At 39.1% G+C, this 26,125-nt stretch overlaps 1 protein-coding gene across 2 annotated transcripts in view; it reads right to left on the bottom strand.

The window, feature by feature from the left end:
• The window catches only part of LOC122799896 (E3 ubiquitin-protein ligase RNF14-like), a 692,373-nt gene that overhangs the window by 47,695 nt on the left and 618,553 nt on the right, over positions 1 to 26,125 (bottom strand). For both annotated transcript variants that reach the window (XM_044069277.1, XM_044069278.1), the window contains exon 7: positions 8,049 to 8,179. In XM_044069277.1, coding sequence (XP_043925212.1) covers positions 8,049 to 8,179 — 131 coding nt within the window. The remainder of the gene's footprint in view (positions 1 to 8,048; positions 8,180 to 26,125) is intronic.

The following is a 26,125-nucleotide window of genomic DNA, read 5'->3' as shown; positions in this document are numbered from 1 at the left end:
TTTTAATACTTTTACTGGATTATCACTTGGGACATTGGCAAACTTACTATATAAAAGTAATCAAACCATATTAACAAGTTCACCTTTACAAACATTGTACATTACATATATTGTTCTCTCTCTCTCTCTCTCTATATATATATATATATATATATATCAAATAATTTAAGCAACAATACATAAATTATTCAATTCCTGCCTTCTCTTAAACCTCATTCCTCCTCCAAAACATGTATCTTTTGCATTGTCCATTTTATTCTATGTATTTTGCTCCTACCATTTCTAAAGATCCAACTTCCAGTTATTTTATCCCTGTTACAATATTCAGTTCTTCAAATATTGTTAGTTTAGATACTGAGTTCCATTTTACAGTAATTTTGGTTTTGGCAGCTACCAGAATTAAACTTAACAAGGCCTTACTGTGTCTAGGCAATTTAGATCTTGTATCCCAGTTCAAAAATCATTTTCTTAGTTATACCCATTTGCCAAATTTTCTGACAGAGTACTCTCTAAGGAATTTTGAAAGTCTGCCAGTGTATTACATTCCCAAAACATATTTTCCCAGTTACTTTTTTCTTCCACATCACATCTCCAACATTTGACATCTACTTGAAACATTCTTTGGAGTTTGCTTGGGGTATAAAATACTTATGCACACAATTTCAAGCAACATTCCTAAATCTTCAATATTTTGTTGCATATTTGGGAGGCATACATATGTCCTCCCATTGTTTATTTGTGAGTTGCATATCTAATCTTTTTTCCTAAACTTTTCTGACCTCTTCTGATTTATTTCTAGAGTTATTGTGCAATACATTATATGCCCTGCTAATTATCCCATTTTTAAAATCAGCTTCTGTTCTAGCTTGAATTGAAAACTCAACCAGTACAGGTCTTTCATTTAGGATTCCTCTATCCTTTTTCTCTTTGTGTATACTCTAATATCAATCACTGATAAGGAAGGCAATTAGTAGCCTGCAATCCAGATGTCTTCTTGCCTCCTCCTATTCTATTCCCTTTCTTCTCTAATTATTTTTCCTAATACCGTGGATCCTTTGCCATCTTTCTCCAGTAAATTCCAGCCCCCTCTTGTCTATTCTCTGTATGCCTAATTGCAGTCATCCCTATTGGCAGAATCTCCTTTCTCCATTACAGTGATGGCTTATTTCTTAGTATACTTTCTGAATATAGTATTCTGTATAGTTGTTGATATTCTCATAAAGGATCTACATCCAAAATCTCATTATTTCCTTATTTCTTGACTTACTCCCCTGCTTCATCATCATCACTTTCAACTTTGAATTGTAGCTTTCTGATAGTGTTATGTATAAAAATCCTAACTGTGTAGCTGTAAAATATCCCATCAAATCAGGTAATCCTAAACTTCCTCGGAGGATCATTTTATCCCACTTGACTCTTGCCTTTTTCCCCTCACAAATAAAATCCTTTACCTCCTTATTAATTACAATCCACAACTTCTACTCTGATTTATACAAATATGCCTGACCTGTGTAGAAAACTAAAGGGACTAAAAACTATTTTATTCCTTGTATCATGCTATTTATATCCATATGCAAGAGCATCCAGTTTTCACTTTTGTACTATTCTTTTGTTTAGTCTCTTCCCACATACCCTTGGCTGCCATAATAGAAACATTTTTAACCCATACTCTTAAATATTTCATTTATCATGTCCCAATAAATATGGGAATTGGTAAATCAGTTAATATGTAGGTGCACAGTTTATAGCTACTGCCTTTGCAACATAAAAAAAATACAAGAATTAATTAAATAAACCATTTTAAAATAAGAATATGATAACCTAACATTTCTCCACACATTTATTTCTCCCATTGTTCTCTGATTAACCTACAGTCTCCTAATCTGATTCTTAATAATTTTATTTTTGTCACTGAAAAAAATAAATGCCTACAATTTTTACTATGTTCCAAACCCCTTCCATTTTCCCTTATTTGTCAATAAACTTACCATATCTATACTCTCCTCAAGTTTAATAATACTCTCTTTTATCTATCCTCCTTCCTTTCTCATACTTACCAAATCTTCTGCATAAGACATGTGCATGGGACTATTAAACCCACATTACAAATGAAACCCCCCTTCATTCACTTGCATCCTTGCCATTTCTATTATCACATTCATAAATACAACAAATAAAGCACTGCTTAAAGGACACCCTCTGTTTTAACCACCTGTTAATTTAAATTTCATTACTAAAGTACCTATTAACATTTATCCTAGCATAAGAGTTCTCATAAATTTTATCAGTAAACTCACTGTATCATATGCCCTTTCTATATCACATACAGCTACGTTACCACCACTCCTCTTCTCTTATAGGTTCATAGATAGATTATTAATAGGCTAACTGCCCTTGTGGACCATTTTAAGCCTAGACAATTAGCCCATGTGAGAATCAAACCCTGCACCTTGTGTCTGTAAGGTAAACACCTTAACCATTATGCCAACCTCCCGCCCCCAAAATTTAAATCAACTTTATCAAATAGGTTCATAGGTTCATAGATTAGTACTAGGCTAACTGCCCTTGCGAGCCATTATAAGCCTAGCCAATTATCCCTTGTGAGACTCAAACCCTGCACCTTGTGTTGGTAAGGCAAACACCTTAACCATTAGGCCACCCTCCCAATGATTCACAACTTCCTTCACAATTAATAATGTATTCCTTCCTTCAACTCGATATGCTTCATCGTCCACCAGCTGTAATATCATCCTACTCATTCTTTTTGCTAAATTCTATAACATTTTATCCTCTGAGTTATTAAGTGTTAATGGTCTCTAATTTCTTATCTCAAATCTTTTTTTATTTTTTTACACATAAACTTAATTATTCCCTCATACATTTTATTTATTTTAAAAACTGCTCTCAAACCAACCATTTATTACTTTTAACACCACTTTTTTCCCTTTCTTAACTCATCTCTTTGAAAAACTCATACCCTATCCCACGTGGATCAGGTTAAGTCATTTTCTTTATACTCTGCAGAATATTTTCATAGTCCAGCATTTCTATCCTTTTACACATTTCTTTCTTCAATTGCTCACTCACTTTCCTAACTTTTTATAATACATTCCCCATCTATATTTGCTTCCCTATATAGCCCTGTGACATAATTTTCCATTTCCCTTAAATTTTCTCCCACATTTTCACACACCCTTCCTTTATGACTCCTAATACCTGTTATCCTCCATACATTTCTTTTAACCCTCTTCCCCCAAAAAGGAGAAACTTCCTCACTTCCCCTTGTAACAAACATTTTTGCTTATAGATCACTGAACTTTTCTTTTCCTATTTTCCCTAAATAACTCTTCTTCTTCTTTCACAATCCTTTGTTTCTCACTTTTATCCAATATTCCTCATATTCATGTATCAATTTTTATACTTCCGTTTCTTCACAAACCGATATTTCATTTCTAAACTCACATTCCCCTTCTAAGACTTATTTGTGAATGCACCTCACAAACTATTCAACTCTTCATCAATGTCTATCATCATTAAATGCTTCTCTCATAAATTATTCATACATTATCCATCTCAGTCTTAAACCACTCTTCTTTCATCTCTTCCCCAAATAATCTCTTATTTCACCTCCACTCCCTTGTTACCTCCTCACTAATAGATAATTTGGATATTATAGCACAATTATCAGAAAAAAAAACTTCACTGGCTTCCAAACCTATTCCCTGCACCCTTCAAAAAATAATTTTCTGTCAGTCTTATCCCTCTTGTATGTATAATCACTTTTCCTTCCTATTTTTAACTCCCCATCCTTTACCACTCATCTACAAGATACATCTATTCAAGATATCCTTATTTTCCCCACCTCTTTTCTAATGTTGCATTTGAAATCACCTATAATCATCACATCTTTACTAATCATTATACATTTCCTAATTTCTTCAAATAATCACTCCCCTTTTCTCATTTGTGTGGAAGTATATAAAGTGAAAGCCTTACAAAAATTGTTGCAACATCTAATGTCATAAACAGCACACCTACCTGGCTCGATGAAAAAAATCCAATACTTTAATATCAGATTTTCTTATAATTACTTATCTTCCCCAAAACTCCACAAAACATTCCCCCAAATGGATTTAGCTTGCTCCCCAGTGTTCTTTATTCAATAATCTAATATTCAATAAACATATTACATCATTAAATCACCTTTTTTTGCAGTTTATATTTAATTTGCATTACTTTCCTAATCTTAACTCTTTTCTCTATGGCACTTTTTTCAACTTCATCATTTTGTTCCAGCCCCCTTCCTGATTTAAATACTTAAATAAATTCATAATTTCAGTATTTTCCTCACCTTCCATTTTTTCTAACATTACTGTTTCTATTTCATCATTCGTCCTCTACTCACACCATCCCTCTCACTTAATGAGACTGCATCATCATTTATTTCACACCCCTCCTCAAGATCAATTTGTTCTTTATTACAATATAACCACAAATGTCCTGTTTCATTATATTTTCTACACTTCCGTGTACATTCTCTTTTTCCAGGCCCTATTTCCCCTAGTTCATCTGTACTTTGGACATTAATTAATTAAGCAATCACATAGACCATACTAAAAACATGTTATAGGTTGATCAACATATCCTATCATATCCTTCTTCTAATTAATCAAAGAGCTGAGCTAGTGCATTACTTTCTCCTTCCTTAACATGTAAATATACCATAATTCCCCATCATCCATTCCATAATTTACAGATCACTGAAATTTTTTTAATATCATATACAGATTTAGATTGCTGTTCAAAAAACATTCTTATTTCACTATCAGTCTGAGACAGTAAATGTAATTTTCTTCTTAACATCCTATCAGTTTCTCTGACCAAATAATTATTCCAAGGAAAACAAAAAGAATTGTGATCAAACAAAGTCACATATCTTTCTGCAGTCTCAAAATTGTTAAATGTAACTTCACAAAAACATTTCTATGCCAATATGAATGAATGCCCTTACATCCTCAGCTTAATGCCTAAAGGACTAGTAACATTATCCTACACACAGTATCTGTTAATTAGTCCCCCTTTTTGATCCTCATAACAGGTCTTAGTCTTTGACAATTCAGCAGAACATGCACACTACTGGTTCCTTTTGCTGCAATAACAGCATACAATATATTGGAATTTTCCCTTCCAATCTATTACTTCAGACAGTATCGTTTTGAAAGTCCATATCTACTAGCTTCTCCTTTTCATTATCCCTCACATCTCTCTCATTCACTCGACCAAAGGAAAAAAATATCTTGAGATTCAACATCGTCATTTAAGTGTGCAATGTCCAACCATGAAACGGCCATATCATCAGAAGGCTTTGCTTCATTAATCGTGTGACATTTCTGCTCTGCGCCAGTAATCAAGAAGCCTTAATTCTCACCGCTTGGAACAAAAATAGATACACACAGTATTTCCAGATGCAGCTCTCTGCACCAAGTACAATTACACTTAACAGCACACAGGGAACACCATCAGGCCTGGGACTGGGTTTTTCTCTCTCTCTTCAGGTCCCAAATAAGACTCCCTACTGATACAGTTGTAGGGATGAGTCCTCAGCTAAGTGTTCCAAGCCAAGTCCTCTACCACCCTCTCTGTGAAACCACTGCTCTGTGTCCCTGCTCCAAGTAGCTGACACACACACTCTTTGAGATTTGATTTTCACACATACACACACCAGGAAAAGGCTGCCACAGATTTACCAGTTATGGCCCCTCTGCTCAGACTACAAGTCACAAGAACACTTCAAAAGCAGCTACTCTAAATTAATGCTAATAAAAATGGTAGTGTTGGACCAATACAGCAAAGCTTTCAGGAGTGGCAACAGTGTCACCAAATAAATATAAGTATGCTCAAAAATTAAAATATTCTCTAAAAAACAGCCACAATGAAAAATTTAAATATTTTTAATAATAAAAGAACATGAAAATAATAAATATCTGTTTACAAAAAACACCAGAGTGTAAATCACAGGAAATTTTAAAAATAACACAGTTAGAAAGATTCACATAGATACAGAAAAACAGTACTTAACTAATCTCATAATATTTTCCTGACTAATCTAAGGAATTACTATTCCCTGGTTACTTACTAAAGGCTAGGTGAAGTCAGTGAGTGGTCTTCCTTCTTTGTCAGGTTTCAAAAACAGACTGCCCTGAGACTTCTGTCTCATCTTGTATTAAAACATCAATTCAGTACTGGATTACAGAATGACATCACATATGTCTAGTCACCTGACTTTGATTCTCACAGTATCCCCTTTACTAGAAACTGAACCAGAATCTAGCACATATGTGTCATAATACACACACATAGAGATTTGCTAAGATCTGTTACAGCATTTGGAAGCTATAAAACCATTTCAAAAACTTACACCCTTCCCGGGTAACAATTAGTTCACCCTTAAGGACAATACAGTAGGATTCCTAGTCCTGGTCTTCACAGACATTTTATCTCTGGCTGCACTCAGAACTGTAAGATACAATCTTTATGTCCTAAACCAGGTAATTTAATTTCAGACTATTTTTCAAAGTTAGCTGGACTGAGATTAACCTCTTCTCTTCCAGTACACTCTGTTATAATATATTCATTTCAACAGTTACAGTACAGGCTGACATAGCAGGTACATTTCCTTTCTGTCCAGTAGGGCCCACTGTTGGTACATTTTTTAACACAGCAGCTTTACAAATACCTTTTCAACACAAGCACCTGTACAAATCAGTTTGATATGCAAATAACATATACTTCTTTACAAAACTCCAGCTAGTTATGCTGGCATATGTTAGACATCCACTCCCCACTTCTCCTGGCATATGTGGCACTACCTCACATCGTCACAAATCATATCACACAAGATTTTATTTTCAAGGCCTCCTTGTTGCATTTCTGTTATAATTACATGCAATACTCCACTTTTTTACCATTTGTACCCACATCTCCCTTTGCCATCAAATTTGTCTGATGCAACCTGGAACTAAGTGTACTCTCTCCACAGATAAATAAAAATTAAAAAAAAAATCAATCTGCTGCTATTAGTTACTTACACAGCAAAGCAATTTGTTTTATCATTTCAGGTAAGACAAGCTTATCACACAGCTCTTTTATAGTACTCTGAAAGTAGCGTGGTTCCTTGTGTGTGAAGTGGGTATCAAGCCAAATGCAATTTCCTTATCAAGTAAAGTCCAATTATCATATTTAAGGGATGGAACTATACCATTATTGTAAAGATCTGAAGAAGCTAGTCATTAGTGAAAGCGCTCATCTGTTTTTATCCTGTTCATTCGAATAAACTAACTTGCTTGGATAATACATTTATGTTTTGCTGTTTATCTGGGGAACTTGGACTTTACTTGATAAGGAAATTGCATTTGGCTTGATACCCACTTCACACACAAGGAACCACGCTACTTTCAGGTTACTTGGCATTTTTCTGTGGTAACTGTGTGCTAATCCGACGGGAAGTTAACCCACACGTAAGCAATGTTTTATAGTACTGTTGACAGCAGCTGTTAAAGCACTGTAATTATCATTTTATATCTGCTTCACTACTTATTACTTTTCAGTACTGACTAGTCACGAATGAATAAAATAACATGGTCCCCTGTCCTTTCCAGAAAAGCTGCATAATTAGCTGGATCATTTTAAAGTCAATCTGCTGTTCTTTCCCAAATGCCTATTACTTTATTCTGTCAGGTATCAGAGAACAGATAAATGAATGGTGTAGACCACTCTATATGACGTGTTGTTTCTCAAAAGCACCCCCTTCTCTTACCCTCACCAGCCCATCACTCCATTACTGTCTAACACAATACCATTGCAACATTCAAGAAAGACAAATTGCTTGTTCTTCTTTACATGCTGTTTCTTATAAGGAGCAGTCCATCTTCTCTTTCTACATACTTGTATGAAGTTTAAAAAGTAACAGACTGTATTACTTAGTTAAAAAACAGATGTGTTATAACACAAACATTGTACACTGATAGAAAATTAAACTATAAACGTACGATTTTAAGGAGCATTTTACAGACGGATCTTTAAAGTGTTTATATGAATGCTGTTTCAAACGAGTTCCACAGATCCAGCAGAAGGAAGTTCCACAACGAGCACAGGTCATTTTATTGCATCCACCTTCTTTCTGTAAATTAAAATATATCTGATTACAAATAGTACATTGCGGTAGTAAAATAACTGTGAGACAAAGCACTGCTGATGGTATGAAAACATTAGGCTGTGCTCAGCACTCACCCAGGAATCTCATGATTTTCAGCAGTTCAGAAATAAAATTCTTAATAGATAATGCCGACATTTACTTTAGTCACATATCACCCTGTAGTTAGTTAAACTTAATAATTTACAGCCACAATATTATGAAGCAGATTATTTCACTTTAGCTAGTATCTGCAACATAATATAATTTATAACACCCTTTGTTTCAGTTCAGCTATTTAATATCTGCCGTCAAATACACTGAAGCTATACAACTGGAACAGCATGTTTTTAAATAAACCTAGTATAAGAATTAGATAAGCTTAACATGTTAAAAAATCAGGCAAACAGATGATTTACCAAATATACTTTACCATTTAATGAAACAAACTCCTGTAATGTCTAATTATGCATTTTATAAAAGTACACTTTGAAATGAATGTTTCTTTTTCATCTGTTAACCAGGTGGATGACTTTATCAGATGTGGCACAGGTAGAAGCCATTAGATGCAAACATATGTATTTTCTTGAAGTAAATGTTGAGCTAGCCATGAAAGATGGCAGAAGTAAAGATAGCCAGGAAACATTCTACCTATTTCAATTAGCACAAGTGAAAAGAATTACAAAAATGATTCAGAAAACACAGAAACACATGAATAATCACATTATATGCACAATGCTAGATATGTGTTTAGATACTTATGATCCTTGAGGCACTGCTGAATAGTAAGATTGTCAGCATTCAAGACGGCTAAGATATCTTTCATTTTCAGTACTAGGCTATAGTGAAAAACAAAGATGATAAGATACCTTTTTGTTGGACTGACAGATATTTTACACTAAAGCTATTCAGTGGGAGGTATTCAATGTCAACTACACGTGTGCAGCGTGCACTTATGCAAGTTACAGACATCTGCAAATGAAGTACTGCACATATATGCAACCCTCAAAAAGTCACAGAAACTCTCATATGCAAAGGAATGTATAATGACATTTAAAAGAGCAGATCCATATAAGTGCAAAAATGATGGTATGGTAATGGGACACCTTTTACAATTTAGTAACATTTTGCAATGGAAGTGCACATTGTATAAACAAGTTATAAAAAGGCATGCACTGCTATTTCTAGTTACTTTGCAATCAGTAAACATGGTTGGTTTGACTGTGAGTCTTACTGTTTCTCATTTTGAGATATATATTTCTGTGGTAACGCAACCCACTGCTCTAAGCTGTACTCAGTGTCCAACGTAGAAGCATTACAGAAAATTGCTAATATATCACGGTTTTAAGGATAAGAGGTTCCTGAACATTTTCAAGTGGGCAGACATGTTATTAGGGCTTTGGTCAACTCGTATGTCCTAAAAACTGGAACTGGGAGAATGTGTGGCCTTCCTATTCCTGTGAATGCCAGAGTATTTATATACTTCACATAGTTTGTCATAGGACCTTTCACAGACAGACTGGGCTCACATTTGGTATCTCCCGGGCTTCTTCCTCAAGAATACCGCAGCAGTACTTACATGCCAAAGATAAGGGCTTCTTTAGAGATACATCACATGAAAATATTTAAAAATAAATCAGAGGTGTAACTAAAACAGGATGGAGGCAAACAGCTAAGGAGCCAGCTTATTCTCATCCTTAATATAGGAGCGATATAAATTGAGTCATTAAGACCTGGTAGATTAAGTATTACCATTTAAAGTGATCTACCAGAACAATTTCCTGCATAGCAGAACAGTTGCCGAGTCACTACCCCTAAAGTCTTTTATTACCTTTTCCGAAATAAAAAAGTGAATTTCTTAAAATTGGTGCAACATATAGAATGCTTAAATAGTGTATTTTTCATGCCCCCCCTTATGAATGCTTGAATAATGTTTCTAAATTATTTTCTGTACGGGATGTTTTTTTCCAGGTAAAATAAGGGGCGGGTGCTGCAGATGGCAAAATAAACATCTGCCGTTTTACAGTTATACTTCCTAGTACAGGGGATAACCCTCAAATAATTGTTTATAACAATGCTCAGCCCTTCAAAAAATAAAATGACAACTGGAACAACCACCAAATTTGTTCACAGATCCATTTGAAACATCTTCATCTTTTTGTTCAAAACTCTCCTCAGTGCTCAAAAATAACATAAAAATTTCACTGTGAGGAATACACAGCAGGCACTGTATATCAGATAGCGCTTTTGTTCCTTTAACAGTGATAATGGACCTTAATCAGATAACACACAATAAAACATTTCGTTTTAATACAGAAAATGCACCAATTAAAATCATGTATACTTAATTAAAATCTCAGTTGAGACAAGGTACCCTCCTTTTCACCAATTATATATTTAAAATTGAAATACATATATGTATTGTGTAAAATCTTGCCATAACCATAGATGTCCTTCTCTTCCATGTTGCAGTAGTCTACATATGGGTTTACTCCTCTTGTCTTGTACACGTCTGGCCAGTATACATAAGTTTTCAGTCCCTCTGAGGTGTGTGGGGCATCTGACATGGCTGGGAGTAACGTGGGCCATAAAAGTGACGTCTTCAACCACCAGCCCTCAGACCTGAAAGGCCCAGTTGGAGCCAGTCCTAATAAAGGCAATGCCAGTCCTGTGCCACCCAGAGAGGGAAATGCAGCCTAACAGGAGAGTGGGAAGGAATACTGCAACATGGAACATTTTTTTTTGGGGGGTGATTATTTATTTAATAAGTTAATTTGTGTGTTTGAATTTTTAATTGGATTATTGGTGTTTATATATATCTAATATATATATATATATATATATATATATATATATATATATACACATATATATATATATACACACATATATATATATATATATATATATATATATATAGATACACACACACACACACACACACACACACACACACATATATATATATATATATATATATATATATATATATATATATATATATATATATATATATATAGGTGCACTTCAGATTCTCAAAATACTGAAATCTTGAATTTCAGTATCTCAAGACTAAAATATCGAAAGCCAGTTGTGCGAAAGTCCACATAACTGAATCCTGAAATGTCGAATTAGCAGTTGTAGTAGTGCGCTGTGTTAATGGATAGCTGGAGATTCAGGTAAGTGTTTATATGTTAAGGGTTTTGGGTAGGGATTTTAGTGTACATTAGTGTGTTGGGAAGTTGTAGGTGTAGGTTACGGTATGTAGGTAAGAGTGTGAGTGTGTAAGTGTTGAGAAGAGTGGTGTTTGTACATATATGATGTGTGTTTGAGCTAGGGTAATGTAGAGTGTGTAGTGGTGGGTTTAGTGTCTTTGTCTTTTTAGTGTGATCTCAGAGTTAGTATATATAAGTAGTGGGGCTGTGGGGGGCACAGCCCCCCACATGGGGGGTGCAGGGGGCTTGGCCCCCTGCTTATATGTAGGGTAGGTTTGTGTATGTGTGTTGTTGTGTTTGTGTGTGTTTTGTTTGTTTGTTGTAGTGTGGGGAGGAAGGTGTATCTGTGTTGGGGCTATATTAGAACACTGAACATTTGAAATGTCGGGTGTTCTAATATCGACCTGTTTTCAGCGAACGCTGAAAAAATTGAAGAAACAGGAAACCAAATTCTTTCCTAGGGAAAACATTTGGTTGTCTGTTTCTGTTGCTTCGATAGTTTCAGCGCTCTGGTGGAAAGTTACGGGTCGGGTTCAGGTAAGTGTGTGATTGTGTGGATGTGTGGGTTAGGGCGGGTTAGGTGAGTTAGGGTTAGGGCGCGGGTCAGGTAAGTGTGCGATTGTGTGGATGTGTGGGTTAGGGCGGGTTAGGTGAGTTAGGGTTAGGGCGCAGGTGAGGTGACTGTGCGATAGTGACGGACCTTAAGGTTAGGGTTAAGGTAAATGGATAGTTAGTGGTGTATGTATAGTTTAGTGTAGGGTTAGGTGTACGAGTTTAGTTGTATGAGTGTGGATTGCTGTTTGTTTGGTGTGCTTGTGTTGTGTGTATGTGTTTTGGAACAGCAATTTTTTTCCTAGGAAAAAATTAGTTGTTCCGAATGTTCGATGTTTTTTTTTCGATTGCTAGGGTTTGATACTAGAACACTCAACATTTTGAATGTTGTGTGTTCTAATATAGACCCTGTGTGTTTGTGTGGTGGACGGTGTATTTAAAAGTTGCCATTTTGAATTTCGCGCTTTTGGGGTTTTGTTATTTTGAATTTTCGGCTTTATAGTTTTGAGATACTGAAATTCGAGATTCAGTATTTCTAGATTATAAAGTGAATCTATATATATATATATATATATATATATATATATATATATATATATATATATATATATATATATCTATCTATAAGGTGTTGTGACTACGTGTATTTGTCTGAAGAAGGTTGGGAAGTCCGACCGAAAGCGCTTACCAATAACTAGCATTTATTAGTCTGAGTACTGTGCGTTTTTTATTTTTATTTGTTGGAGTTGGAGTTGTGCTGTTTGATGGAAGTGAGGGACATCTATGGTTATGGTAAGATTTTACACAACTTTTCTATGTCCTTCTATTCCAATGTTGCAGTATTCTGCATATGGGTGAGTGCCAAAGCTCACTGTGACTGGTGAGGTGATCTAGAGGCAGACTCCAGGAATCTGTGAAGGATAGCCCTGGCAAACCCTGCCCTGGATCTAGAAATGTGGTTAAAGTTATAGTGTTTTCTGAAAGTGTGAACTGAAGACCAAGTAGCTGCTTTAATGGTAGAGGTATTCAGGTCCTTAAAGAAGGCTCCTGCAGAGATTTACCATGGAGTTGGTAGCAAAAGATTATGGCCTTGGAGATCCAGGCAGATATGATCTGTTTTGATACTGCCTTCCCCAGGGCTCTAGGGTGGAAGGATATAAAAAGCTGGTCAGCCTTTCTGATGGACTTGGTTTTATGCAGGTAAAACCTGAGTTGGTGCACATCCAGGGAGTGAAGTACTCTCTCACTGTCCCCCTGTGGGTTGGGGAAGAAGGCAGGTAGGTGTATGGCCTAGTTAAGGGACAGGTCATTCACCACCTTGGGCATGAAGGAGGGGTTAGTTCTAAGAGTAACCCTGTCCTTGTGGAAGACTAGAAAAGGAGGAATAGCCATAAGGGCTTGTAGCTCTGATACTCTTCTGGCTGAGGTCAAGGCCACTAGTAGTACAGTTTTCCATGTGCAATGTTTTAGAGAAGCTTTGTCTGCTGGCTCAAAGGGAGGGAGTGTAAGTTTTTCAAGAACATAGTTAAGATCCCAAGGAGGAGGGGACGGTTTCCTGGGAGGTCTGAGGTGAAATACCCCCTTAAGGAGGCATGCGGGTCCAGCTGTCTTTTGTGACATGATAAAGTGAATATTTTTCACTCTGAAAGGTAGGATTTTCTTGTATTTCATTTCCTGGCCTCCTGCAGGACATTGAGCATGTACTTGTTGTAAAGATGTCTGAAGGAGATCAGAATCCTATCAACCACAGGGTAAGGTTGCAGAAGCTGCCACTGTGGGTGAATCTGAGATCCCTTGTGTTGGGTGAGAAAGGACACTTTTTCTGTCTTTTACAATTTAGCAACATTTTGCTATGGAAGTGCACATTGTATAAACAGGTTATAAAAAGGCATGCATTGCTATTTCTAGTTACTTTGCAATAATACTTGTGGTGATTGCCCTTGGACAATTGTAGAAGTAGGGGGAACCAGTGCTGTCTAGGCCAGTAGAGAGTCACCAGCAAGATTTTTGATGTGTCCTGCTGGATTTTCAGCAGGACCTTCTGAATGAGCGGGAAGGGAGGGAAGCATATAGATATTTCCCCTTCCAGGAGATTGAAAAGGCATCAGTTGCCAGTGCCTGTGGGTCTGGTATCCTGGTTCAAAAGCCAGGAAGCTGCCTGTTGATGGAGGAGGTAAACAGGTCTATTTGAGATGTACCCCACCTGTGGACCAGATCCAAGAAGACATTTCTGTGAAGCATCCATTTGTTGTTGTTTGTGGTGGTTCTGCTCAGATAGTCTGCCTGAGAGTTGTGCAGAGAGGGAATGTAGACTGCCCACAGGGTAATTCCCTGTGAGGTGGCTAGTTCCCATACCAGAAGGGCTAGTCTGCAGAGTAGGTATGACTGGGTCCCTCCCTGTTTGTTGAGATACCATGGCACAGTGGTGTTGTCTGTGTAAATCTTCAAGGGACCTTGCTGGAGGAAAGGCAGAAAGGCTCAAAGGGCCAGAAGCATTGCTCTCATCTCTTGAACATTGATGTGTTCTAGTTTGTGAGGCTTTGGCCACAAGCCCTGCACCCTTTGATGGCCCAGAGTTGCTCCCCAGCTCAAGTTTGAGGCATCTGTGTGCATGATCTGTGTGGGTAGAGGTGGTTGGAGGGGAAGACCTGGACTGCGGTTCACCTGTGCCAACCACCACAGTATTTTCCTTTTCAGGCAAGGGAGAAGGGGGACCCTGTACTCCAGAGGATGAGAGTGCTGTGTCCAGACTGACCAAAGATACTATTGTAACTTTCTCATATGCAGTCTTGCTAAAGGTAGCATGGGGATGGTGGCTGCCATGTAGCCCAAGAGTCTGAGGAACTGCCTTGATGTCAAATCTGTAGATTGGAGGATCAGAAGTAGATGTCCTGTCAATGTTTCCACTTTTTGGGGTGGAAGGTATGATTTTGTGAGGTCTGAGCGTATTCTGCACCCAAGGAAGAGAATGCCTTGGGTTGGCTGAGATGTGATTTTGGGAAGTTTAACTGAAATCCCAGGGACTATAGAAGAGACACTACAATGTGGATGTGGAGCTCAAGGGTCTCCTTGCTGCCTGCCTGGATCAACAGGTTATACAGGTAAGGGAATATCTGTATTCCCTTTGTCCTGCAATAAGCAATCACTGGAGCCAAGCATTTTGTGAAAACTCTGGGTGCAGTGGAAAGCCCAAATTGCAAGGCAGGGAACTGAAAGTGAGAAGAGCCACCAAGAACCTCAGGCATTTCCTGAAAGTTGGTTTTATGGAGATGTGGAGATAAGCATCCTTTACATCTAATGTGGCCATGAACCCCTGTGGGAGCAGGAGAGGAAAGAGGGTTGGTAGGGTCAACATCCTGAAGGCAGGGACCTTTAGGAATAGGTTGATATGGGAGAGGTCTAGACTAGGTCTCCAGGGTACGTATTTCTTGGGGACCAGGAAGATCCTGGAGTAGAAGCCTATTCCTTTTGCCACTGTGGAAACTGATGATGCCCTAAGCCAGCAGAGTTTGCAACACCAGTTGCATGAGGTGCAATTGTTGTTTAGGGGGCTGTGAGGTGCCCTTTCATTTTGGAGGGGAGAGGCAAGACATGAAATAACCATTCTGGAGGACTGACAGGACCCAACTGTCTGAAGCAATGTGGGTCCACACAGGGAGGTAGTGAGAGAGGCGGGCTGACAGAGGTAAGGAAGGAGGAGAAGGAGACAAGGATGGCAGGTAGTCAGATGTTACCTGCCCTGTCCTGAAAGGGTGGTCTCTGGCTAGAGGAGGGAGATGGTCGAGCTGGAGAAGGTTTTTGTCTGCAGAGTTGAGATTGTGGCTGGGTCAGCAGGTGGGCACTTAAGCAGATGCTTAGCAGTGTCAGGCACCTTATAAAGTCTGTCAGGTGTGCATGGAGCAGGTAGTTGGGAATCTGGATTAAGTGATGCTGAGGAAAAGGCATCCAGAAATGCAGGTAGGATAGGTGGGACAGCAGATAGGCTTGGGAACTCCATCTGAATGAGGTCATAGTATCTTTTTTGGACCTCAGTCATTTCAGGGGATTCTCACTTGAAATGATCTTTCATCTTGGAAGCAGTTTCCCCAAAAGTCAAGTCCTCAGGTGGGGAGTCAGGATTGACAGATTCTTCCTCTAGGGAGCTATACCCCAAGGGGGAAGAAATCTGGAAGGTGTAGGATAAAGATTCCTCAGAGGAGGAATCAGAAAGGTCTTCCTGTTTCCTCGTGGTAGGGTGTGAGGTCTGAGGCCTAGGGCCCAGGAGCTGTGGAGATATGTTAGCAGTCACTGTAGAGGTGGGACACAAGGCCATGAAAGCATTAAACAGGCTTTGGCTGAAAACCTGCCAATCAGGCATGCTTTCAGAAGATGGACAGAGATGCTTTCTTTTTAAGGGGCCTAGCAGGTGTCTGAAGAGGCCTAGAGTCTGGAGACTTCAAAGGACTGGAGAGATCTGATGGGCCTTCTGAAAATGCTGGTCCCCCCCCACCGGCGTCAGAGACCAATGTCGGTAAAGCCTCAACAGACATGCTCTCACCGTGGGATTGTGCAGCATCCGTGGAGGTACCCACTATATCCATTGTGGCAGATCTGGATCCTTCTACCAAGCTGTCAGCCACAGGCTGAGGATCGGACATATAGGCCCAATGGAAGAGGTAGGCTGTAAGGTCTTGGCCTTCTTTTTTGGCAGTTTTGAAGGAACATCAGAGGAGCCCTCCATCCCTAATGTAATCTGCTTAAGGCGTTGATTTTCCAAGTAGAGGGTTAAAGCATGCAGGTGACTATGTAGGGTCTTGGGTACAAATGCCTTTCAAATGGAGTAGGCTTTGCAGTCGTGCAATCATCCCAAGCAGAAAAGGCACTGATCATGGGCGTCCTTGTGGGGAATCTGCCGACCCCACTTATACTTGCCCTTTCTGGATTACATGAACAGGCAATAAAAGTAAAAAGGATTGACAGGGTCCCCAATGGGGTACTTATCTTATTTTTTGAATCTGACGTCAGCGATAGCAGGAATACCTGGCGTACGATTGGCAGCTGAGAAGTTCTGAGGGCTGGTGCATGCAGATATCACTTTTATGGCTCTCGTTATCCTCAGCCATGTCAGACATCCCACGCACCTTAGAGGGACTGAAAACTTTTGTATACTGGCCAGACATACGCAAGACAGGAGGAGTAAACCCATATGTAGAATATTACAACATTGGAATAGAAGGACATCTACTTCACACGAAAACTCAAAATACTGAATTTCATTTGACTGAGACCACAATACCTAATTTTCAAAATACTGAAAACTCATTTGACTGAGTCTCATTATGCTGAAAGCTTACAATGCTGAATTTCAAAATACTGAATTTTAAGCCATAGACATGCACACTTAGAACACCGATAACTAACTCTTTTCAAAACTTAAAAAATACTTACTTATCCGCTTAACAGAAGCAGGACGATATAAAACCAAACTAGGTTTTATATCGTCCTGTTTAACTGCAGGATCACACTACACTGGGGAAAAGAGGCATACATCTTTTACTTACCTTAAAGTACTGTACACACTGCCACTACTGTTGGGTGTACACAAAATGTCCGGCATATTACTTTAGATACTTGCTATAAAAATGTAAAGAGACATACCCACATTTAGAAACACTACAACCCTTCTTTCTACACTACTACTGGTATTCTGACAGTCGGCACTTTAAGTTACACTAATTTTTTTTATATCAAGCAAGTCACAGGTGAAGGGAAATACGCATCACATCTACGGCTTACAATTCAGTATTTTGAAATTAGAAATCAGCATTGTGAACTTTCAGTATAATAAGACTCAGTCAAATGAGTTTTCAGTATTTTGAAAATTGGGTATTGCAGTCTCTATCAAATAAAATTCAGTATTTTGAGTTTTCAGTCATGTGAAGTAGACCCACATACATACAAACACACACACGCACACACACACACACACACACACACACACATATATATATATATATATATATATATATATATATATATATATACACACATATATATATATATGTAGATATTTGTATATGGGAGCGCTACAGAATCCTGAAAGCCCAAAATCCTGAAGACCAAAATCCTGAAAGTTAAAAATCCTGAAAACACACAGGATACCAACACTTACTATATTCCAGCACAAGTACATACAGAAACAAATAAAACACAAACCTTATTACTCTTCCCCAAGTATAAGCAGGGGTGCAAGCCCACCTGCACCTCCCTTGTGGGGGGCTGGACCCCCACACCCCCTGCTACTTAAATATATCTACTCCAAGACTGCACTTAGTGTACTGAAGTGCAATCTCGGAGTTGTCATATTTAAGTAGCAGGGGGTGTGGGGGGGTGCAGGGGGGCTTGCCCCCCTGCCTATAGTTGAAGGGTAATATGTTTCTGTATGTACTTGTGCTGGAATATAGTAAGTGTTGGTATCCTGTGTGTTTTCAAGATTTTGGTCTCAGGATTTTGATCTTCAGGATTTTGGGCTTTCAGGATTCTGTGGCGCTCCTATATATATATATATATATATATATATATATATATATATATGTATATATATATATATATATATATATATATATATATATATATATATATATATATATATATATATATAAAATGTGTGTGTGTGTGTGTATATGTGTATATATATATATATATATATATATATATATATATATATATATATATATATATATATATATATATATATATATATATATATATATATATATATATATATATATATATATTCCTATTACAAGAACGAAAGTTCACTACTTCGAACTTGTAATAGGAAGCCTCACTTCTGAAAGTTCACTTTAGAAAGTGAACTTTTGCGTAAGTGCACTTCACGAAAACACTGCAGCACAGTGGAGGACATAAAAACAAGCTATGTCCTCCACTATGGTGCGATAGTCATGGACCTTAGGGTTAGGGCATGGGTTAGGGTAAGGTGATACTTAGTAAAGCTATCCCCTTACCCTAACTCATGCCCTAACCCTAAGGTTCGTGACTATCGCACCATAGTGGAGGACATTGCTATGTCCTTCACTGTGCTGCGGTCAACACGGACCTTAGGGTTAGGGCATGGGTCATGGTAAGAGGATAGCCCTTACTATGACACATGCCCTAACCCTAAGGTCCGTGAGTACTGCACGGAAGTTCAGTACAACACCCGTTCATTGTACTGAACTTTGCGTAAGTGCACTTTCGATTAAGTGCACTTTTGCTGCAGTGAGCATTCCATGCACTATTTCGAATTAGTGAAAATTTGATCTAATGCATGGAACCCATATATATATATATATATATATATATATATATATACACATAAAATATATATGTATGCAAAATCTGAAAAATGTTAAAAATCGTACACTTTTTCAGGTTAGTGCTGAATTCAGGGCTGTGTTACAAGTTTCTGTGTTTGCCCATACCTTACTTGGATAGAAGGAAGTTTCTCTGTTCATTGTGAGAGAGGGAGCTTTGAGCAGCCAATCTGTCCCATGGAGGAGTGTTTTCAGCCCAGAAATTAGTAGTTTATTGGCCATTTTGGGCTAATTTCTATCTCTTTCATTTCCCTGCTATAAAACCCACATTTGCAAGGTTTTTGTGCTAGTATACAGCTCAGCAAGAGAGACTTTGGAGTGATTAAGTATCATTTTTCTGCATTTTCTTGCTGCCTTTAGCTAATTCCGCCTAAAACACCGATTTTCTAGAGTTTCTGTGATTTAAAAAGCTTTTTTTCAGCTACATATTGTATTTATTTTACTGCCTGCACTTTAACAAAGTAGTTTTTGTGTTTAAATTACCTGTTTAACTATTGTAGGCAACACACTCAAGTGTGATAGCCATTTCTGTGCATTTAAAGTGTTTTTTTGATTGTATCTGCTTTATTTTCTGAAAAAAAAAAAACAGAAAATACTTGTTTTCCCACCTTTCTAGGCTAGTTTAGTCCAGTTTTCAGGTTAGTGCTGAATTCAGGACTGTGTTACAAGTTTCTGTGTTTGCCCATACCTTACTTGGACAGAAGGAGGTTTCTCTGTTCACTGTGAGAGAGGGAGCTTTGAGCAGCTTATCTGTCCCTAGAGGAGTGGTTTCAGCCCAGACATTAGTAGTTTATTGGCCATTTTGGGCTTATTTCTATCTCTATCATTTCCCTGCTATAAAACCCGCATTTGCGCTGTTTTGCACGCCGGGCAGTGCCGGTTAGCTAGGGTATAACTATTCCCGGCTCCACAAAGTCTACTCCTCAATTTTTCCCTTTGAACTAGACAAACTTTCAACTTAAGCACTCACATCATTCACTTCTCATCCTGGCATTTGCCCAAAACTAATAGCAAGCACTAATAAACCTTAGCACTAGACACCCCCCCTACACTGTAGAGAAGGACAAGGCTCTCTATTCGACCTTACCAGCCAGTCAGTAAAACAGTTCACTGTACCTATCCAGGCATGTCCAAAGGGCAGTTTCAGGTGTACTATCCAGTCCAACTGGTGAATCTGGGCATTTTGAGGCAATGTTACAATTGCCTCATGTACACAGACAACCCTCTCCTCCTCCCACCAAACACTAATACATGCGAGAGATGCAATTATACAGCCAAACTGGAGGCTAAGCTCTCTCAACCCAAGACTGGGCCAGGCAGACAAGAGGAGAAGGGAATTACTTGCATCACACCACCAGTCTCACATAGACCTATGAAACCAGCACTGGCAAAAAACACACATAAATACACAAAAACATACTCGGAGCCTCTAAATAAAAATCTGAAAAAAGCAACAGAGACCTCCAAAGCAGACATCCAATCAACCTCCAGCCCCCAACACAAACCATGAAACACATACTTCACAAAACCAGTGTGCCACACAATCACAGCCCTTAAGGCAAAATAACACAGTAGTAATAGTTGACTCTGTAGTCAAGCACACTGACGTCCCACTCACTAGGCTGAATAAGGAGAGGGTTACTGTTAGTTGCCTGTCAGGTGCCAGGATCCACCACATAACACAAGCACTCAGGTCACTCCAGAACAAGTACAAATATGACTCTGTCATTGTCCATGTTGGTGTGAATGACCTGAGCCATACCTCCCTGGACTACATGAAAAGAGACAAGGAGGAGTTCTCTGATCTTGTAGCCCAGGCTGGTATGACCCTGACCCTGAGTAGCATCCTGCCCTCACCAAGAATGATACCACGATACAGAGAAAAAATTATCAATTTCAACAACTGGCTAAGCTTCTGGTGTCATTCAAAGGGGATCCAGTGTCTGTCAGCCTGGGATGACATGTTCAACAAGCCACGCTCCTTTGCTAGAGACGGCTTGCACCTGTCACCCTTAGGCTTTTGAATACTGGCCAAAACTCTTGCCACCCCCATAGTGCCTTTTTTAGGCAAGGCTCAAAAGACAAACCCACTGCCATAAATAGCACAAGTAACAAAAAACTGAGGGTAATGCTGCTCAATGCTAGAAGTCTAAACCTCAAAATGCATGCACTTGAGGCACTCCTCAGTATGGAGAAAATCAATATATGTGCAGTAACAGAAACCTGGTTTAAGGCTCCAGAGAGCACCCCAGCACTACCAGGCTACAACTCATACCATACATTTCGGCCACAAAACCCGGACCGAAATACAAAAGGCGGTGGAGTATCCATATTCATCAAGGATACCCACACCTCCAGGTTAGTGGCACAGCATGATGCTTCAGAGATCATCCACATGCAACTAACAATGGGCAAAACTGCTATTCAAATTATAGCTTGCTACAGATCACCCACCATAGGTTCATAGGTTCATAGTTTAGTACTAAGCTAACTGCCTTTGCGAGCCATTTTAAGCCTAGCCAATTATCCTTTGTGAGTCTCAAACCCTGCACCTTGTGTTTGTAAGGCAAACACCTTAGCCATTAAGCCACCCTCCCAGAACCCCCACTCTGCATTCCTGGAAACACTGGGAAACATAAAGGTCCTACCAAACACCCTGATATTGGGTGATTTCAATTACCCAAACATTAACTGGGAGAACTACTCAAATACGAACTCCCTTGCCCAGCATTTCCTAGAATTTATAAACCCAAATGCCCTGGATCAGCTAGTCAACACCCCCACCAGAGGTGACGACATATTGGACCTGGTCATCACCAACATGGGTGACCATTGTTCCACACCAGAGGTCAACCCTTCGCTGGGTAGATCTGACCATAAACTAATCACTCTGGATATCCACATTCCACCACCACCCCCAGTCAAAGAAACCACCATGAAAAACTTTTCAAAAGCAAACTTCACATTACAGAAGTTTCAAATCCCCCATGCTAAAGGATAACGCTGTCCAAGCTGCAAAATCCTTTACTAATGCACTCTACGGGCACCTACAAGAATGCATGGATCATGCTATCCCAAACAAAACCAAGACTCACTCCTCCAAGAAAAGGAAACCAGTCTGGTGGACCCCTGCCATGAACAAACTATACAATAGAAGGAGGAAACTAGTACAGAAAAGAGTAAAATCCCAAGAAGAGAAGATATCCCTGATCAGTATCAGCAAGAAACTACGTTCCCTCATAAAATCATCCAAGGCTAGCTTCGAAAGAAAAATTGCCATGGACTCCAAAGATAACCACAAGGCATTCTTTAGCTATGTCAAGAATCTAAGTGGCAATTCTCACATCTGCTCGGAGTTGTGCAGAATGGCACAAAATACACTGAACAGACTGATATAGCCAACATCCTGGCAGACAGGTTCAGTGCAAACTTCACTCCCCTCTCAGCCCCAAAAGGGCCAATAACTATACCAGAAGAATGTAGTGCCCCTGAAATCACAGACACTCAGGTTAAAACATCCCTCTCCAAAGCCAAAAACACAGCATCAATGGGATCGGACGGTATCCCAGGCTGCATCCTACATGAGCTCAAAGATGAACTAACCCCTCACCTAAACACACTGTTTAAACTCAGCCTCTCCACAGGCTATGTGCCCACAGAGTGGTGCACAGCAATGATTATTCTGCTCCACAAAGGTGGAGCCACAACGGACCCCAGGAACTATCGCCCTATAAGCCTGACTAGCTTGGTCTGCAAAGCTATGGAGCGCATCATCATGGATCTCATTAACAGAGACACTGGAAACCTCCAAACACTGGACCCTTCCCAGTATGGCTTTGTTAAGGGCAGATCATGCCTCCTAAACCTGGTGGCCTTCTTTGTGACAGTTACCAAGGCTATAGATGAGGGAAAGGTGGTCCACACAGCCTACCTAGACCTCGCAAAGGCCTTTGACACCATTCCCCACTCGGGTATTATAGACAAGCTCACCAGCCTGAACATAAACCCCTACGTCATGAGATGGGTTGCCAACTGGCTCACAGACAGAGCCCACATGGTAAGAGTTGCAGAAGCTAGATCTGACTCTAAACTGGTTACAAGTGGCATTCCCCAGGGCTCAGTCCTAGCACACCTCATGTTCGGCATAAACGTCTCAGAGGTACATGCAAGCACAGGAGGACTATGGCTGATCAAGTTCACAGATAACTGCAAACTAGGGGCTATAATTGACTCTCTGGCTGACACAGACATCCTCCGAAAGGGTCTCACTGAGACAGATACCTGGTGTCAAAACCATGGCCTCAAGCTAAATGCCAAAAAGTGCAAAGTCATCCCCTTTGGAAAAAACAACGTACCCACAAACTACCACATAGATGGTAGCCCCCTAAATACGGAAGACGTAATAAGGGATCTGGGGACCCAAGTAGATAGTAACCTCTCCTTTGATAATCACATTGCCAAAGTGGTTAGAAAATCCTTCTATGTGGCCCACTTAATCACAAAAGGGTTTGCATCCAGATCGAAAGAGGTCATTGGGCCCCTCTACACATCACTTATCAGACCCATCATAGAGTACAATGCCCCATTTGGGATGTACCTTACAAGACACCTGCAACAACTGGAAAGACCACAGAAGTTCCTCACCAAGAGGATCACTGGCCTCAAGCAGATGCCCTATGCAGCTCGACTGAAGAAACTCCAGCTGTACTCAGTTGCATATCGCCTACTCAGAGGTGATCTCTGCCTGACATACAAGGCCATGTCCAACCCAGAATTGATGGACATGCTCCACCTAAAGAAAACCATATCCCCTCGAGCCACATGCTCCAGGGATCTAAACCTCACCACAACAATAAATAGGATGTCCTGGAGGGATAGATTCCTGTCCCAGAGACTTCCCATGCTCTGGAACAAGATTCCAATCTACATTAGGCAGAGCTCTTCACTAACCCTCTTCAAGAGAAACCTTGATGAGTGGATGGGAAACAGAAAGTTTACCCCAGGGATCACTTCAATGGCTCTGCTGGACAGAGGCACAAGGGGGTGGCGAAAGCCAACACATTCCGGCTAGGCTTATAAATGCCTTCGGGCAGATAGCCTAGTACCTACCTATGAACCTATACTATCTAAACTGGTAAAAGGTTTGACTATAGACAATGATTTCAAATTATGTCTGCTTTCAGAGATAATAAACTACTGATAAATATACTACCATTAAGTCTTGGACTCTGTGTAGCATTCAAAAATACATGCCAATAGGTTTCCCTATATTCTCGAAAAAGGAGAGCCAGTTTCCTCCTTTATCATTCATTGCTACTACTTCCAGGATGCAAAACATTTTTTTTTTAATTAAAACAATTTGCAGAATGCCTAAATAGAGCATTAGTACTGTCTTTTTTCTTATGTACATGATGAACAAAGTGCAATATATATCAACCCCTTAGTGTTGTATTCAAATGATCCTGATATGGAGAAAATTCTATTGATATTCCCTATTGCCACATATGTAGTCTCGTATATGTATCTGCACTCTTTGCAGGCACCACACTTTTTCATTTTAACTCGTTAGCTCCCAATAAAACTTTGATTTTTTTTTTTTTTGAACATATTCTTAATGCTCTTGCCTTTTCTGAAGACAGTCTTAGCTGTTGGTCCCAACTTTTCCAAAAGTTCAAATATCCCAAATACCCCCTTCCAGTTTTTTCCACTATACGTCTTGTAATAAAAGAACACTGATCATATGTTAAAACATAAACATTGTTTCTCTAAAGTCCTGTGGCTGTTGTAAACTGGGGAGCTGGGTTCCTCAATAAAGGGGCATAAATGGACATTCTGTCTTTCAAAACCAATGCTTCCTCATCTTCTAACATTTGTAATGGATAATTCCTTTCTCTAAACATTTGTTGTAAAGTGGAAAACTCCTCATACAGACATTTGTCTTCAGCAGCCAACCGCGGCAATCTTATTATCTGGTCTTTAACCGAATTTCTTTTTTACCAGTATGGATAGTTGTTTTCATAATGAAGAAAACTGTTTGAATAGGCTGGTTTCCTATAAATGGACGACTCATATTGTTTTTTTCTCCTTGTTTTTATAAAGATGTATATCTAAGTAATTACAGTTTTCTGTTTCTATTGTGTGGGCAAAGGACAAAAAGTTAGTTGCAGAGTTGATATAGTCCAAACATTATGGTGTTTTCTGTGCATCATCGTCCCAAAGGATAAGTATATCATCCAGGAATCTGAAATACTTGAAAATGGAATTCGGAAACACAGATCCAAAAATGAACTTGGTTTCCCATAACCACAGGACTATATTCACAAACATGGGCTGAAGAAGCCCCCATAGCCACTCCTCTTATCTGTTTGAAATATTAGCCATGAAACCACACAAAGTTGTTCTTCAAGACCAAGGCCGTAAGTGTTGACAGAACACAGATTGAGTCCTGTGACATTTTAGTGGCCAATGTTAATGCTTCAATGAAATAATTCATTCCTTCTTCATGAGGAATAGAAAGGAATAAATCTTTCAAGTCTACACTGAGAAAAATAACATTCTCCTTACATTCACATTTAGCTAATGCGTTTAGTAAATGCCACAAGTCTTTCAAGACATGTGTTTTGTCTTCAAAAAATTATTTTAAATGATGGTCCACAAACTTTGCTAAGGACTCTGTTTTTGAACCCCTCGCTACCACTACTGGTCTCATGGGGGGGTGGTCAAAAACCGATTTGTGGACCATGGGAATTCCAAATTCGGATGGTAGTAAGAGCTTTTGTACTTCATATATTTAGCTTCTTCTGGGATGAATT

Source organism: Protopterus annectens, chromosome 4.part0 (assembly GCF_019279795.1).
Source record: "Protopterus annectens isolate FY-2018-M chromosome 4.part0, PAN1.0, whole genome shotgun sequence".
In the NCBI taxonomy this organism is placed as follows: Eukaryota; Metazoa; Chordata; order Ceratodontiformes; family Protopteridae; genus Protopterus; species Protopterus annectens.
This window is presented reverse-complemented; position numbering and strand designations above follow the sequence as displayed.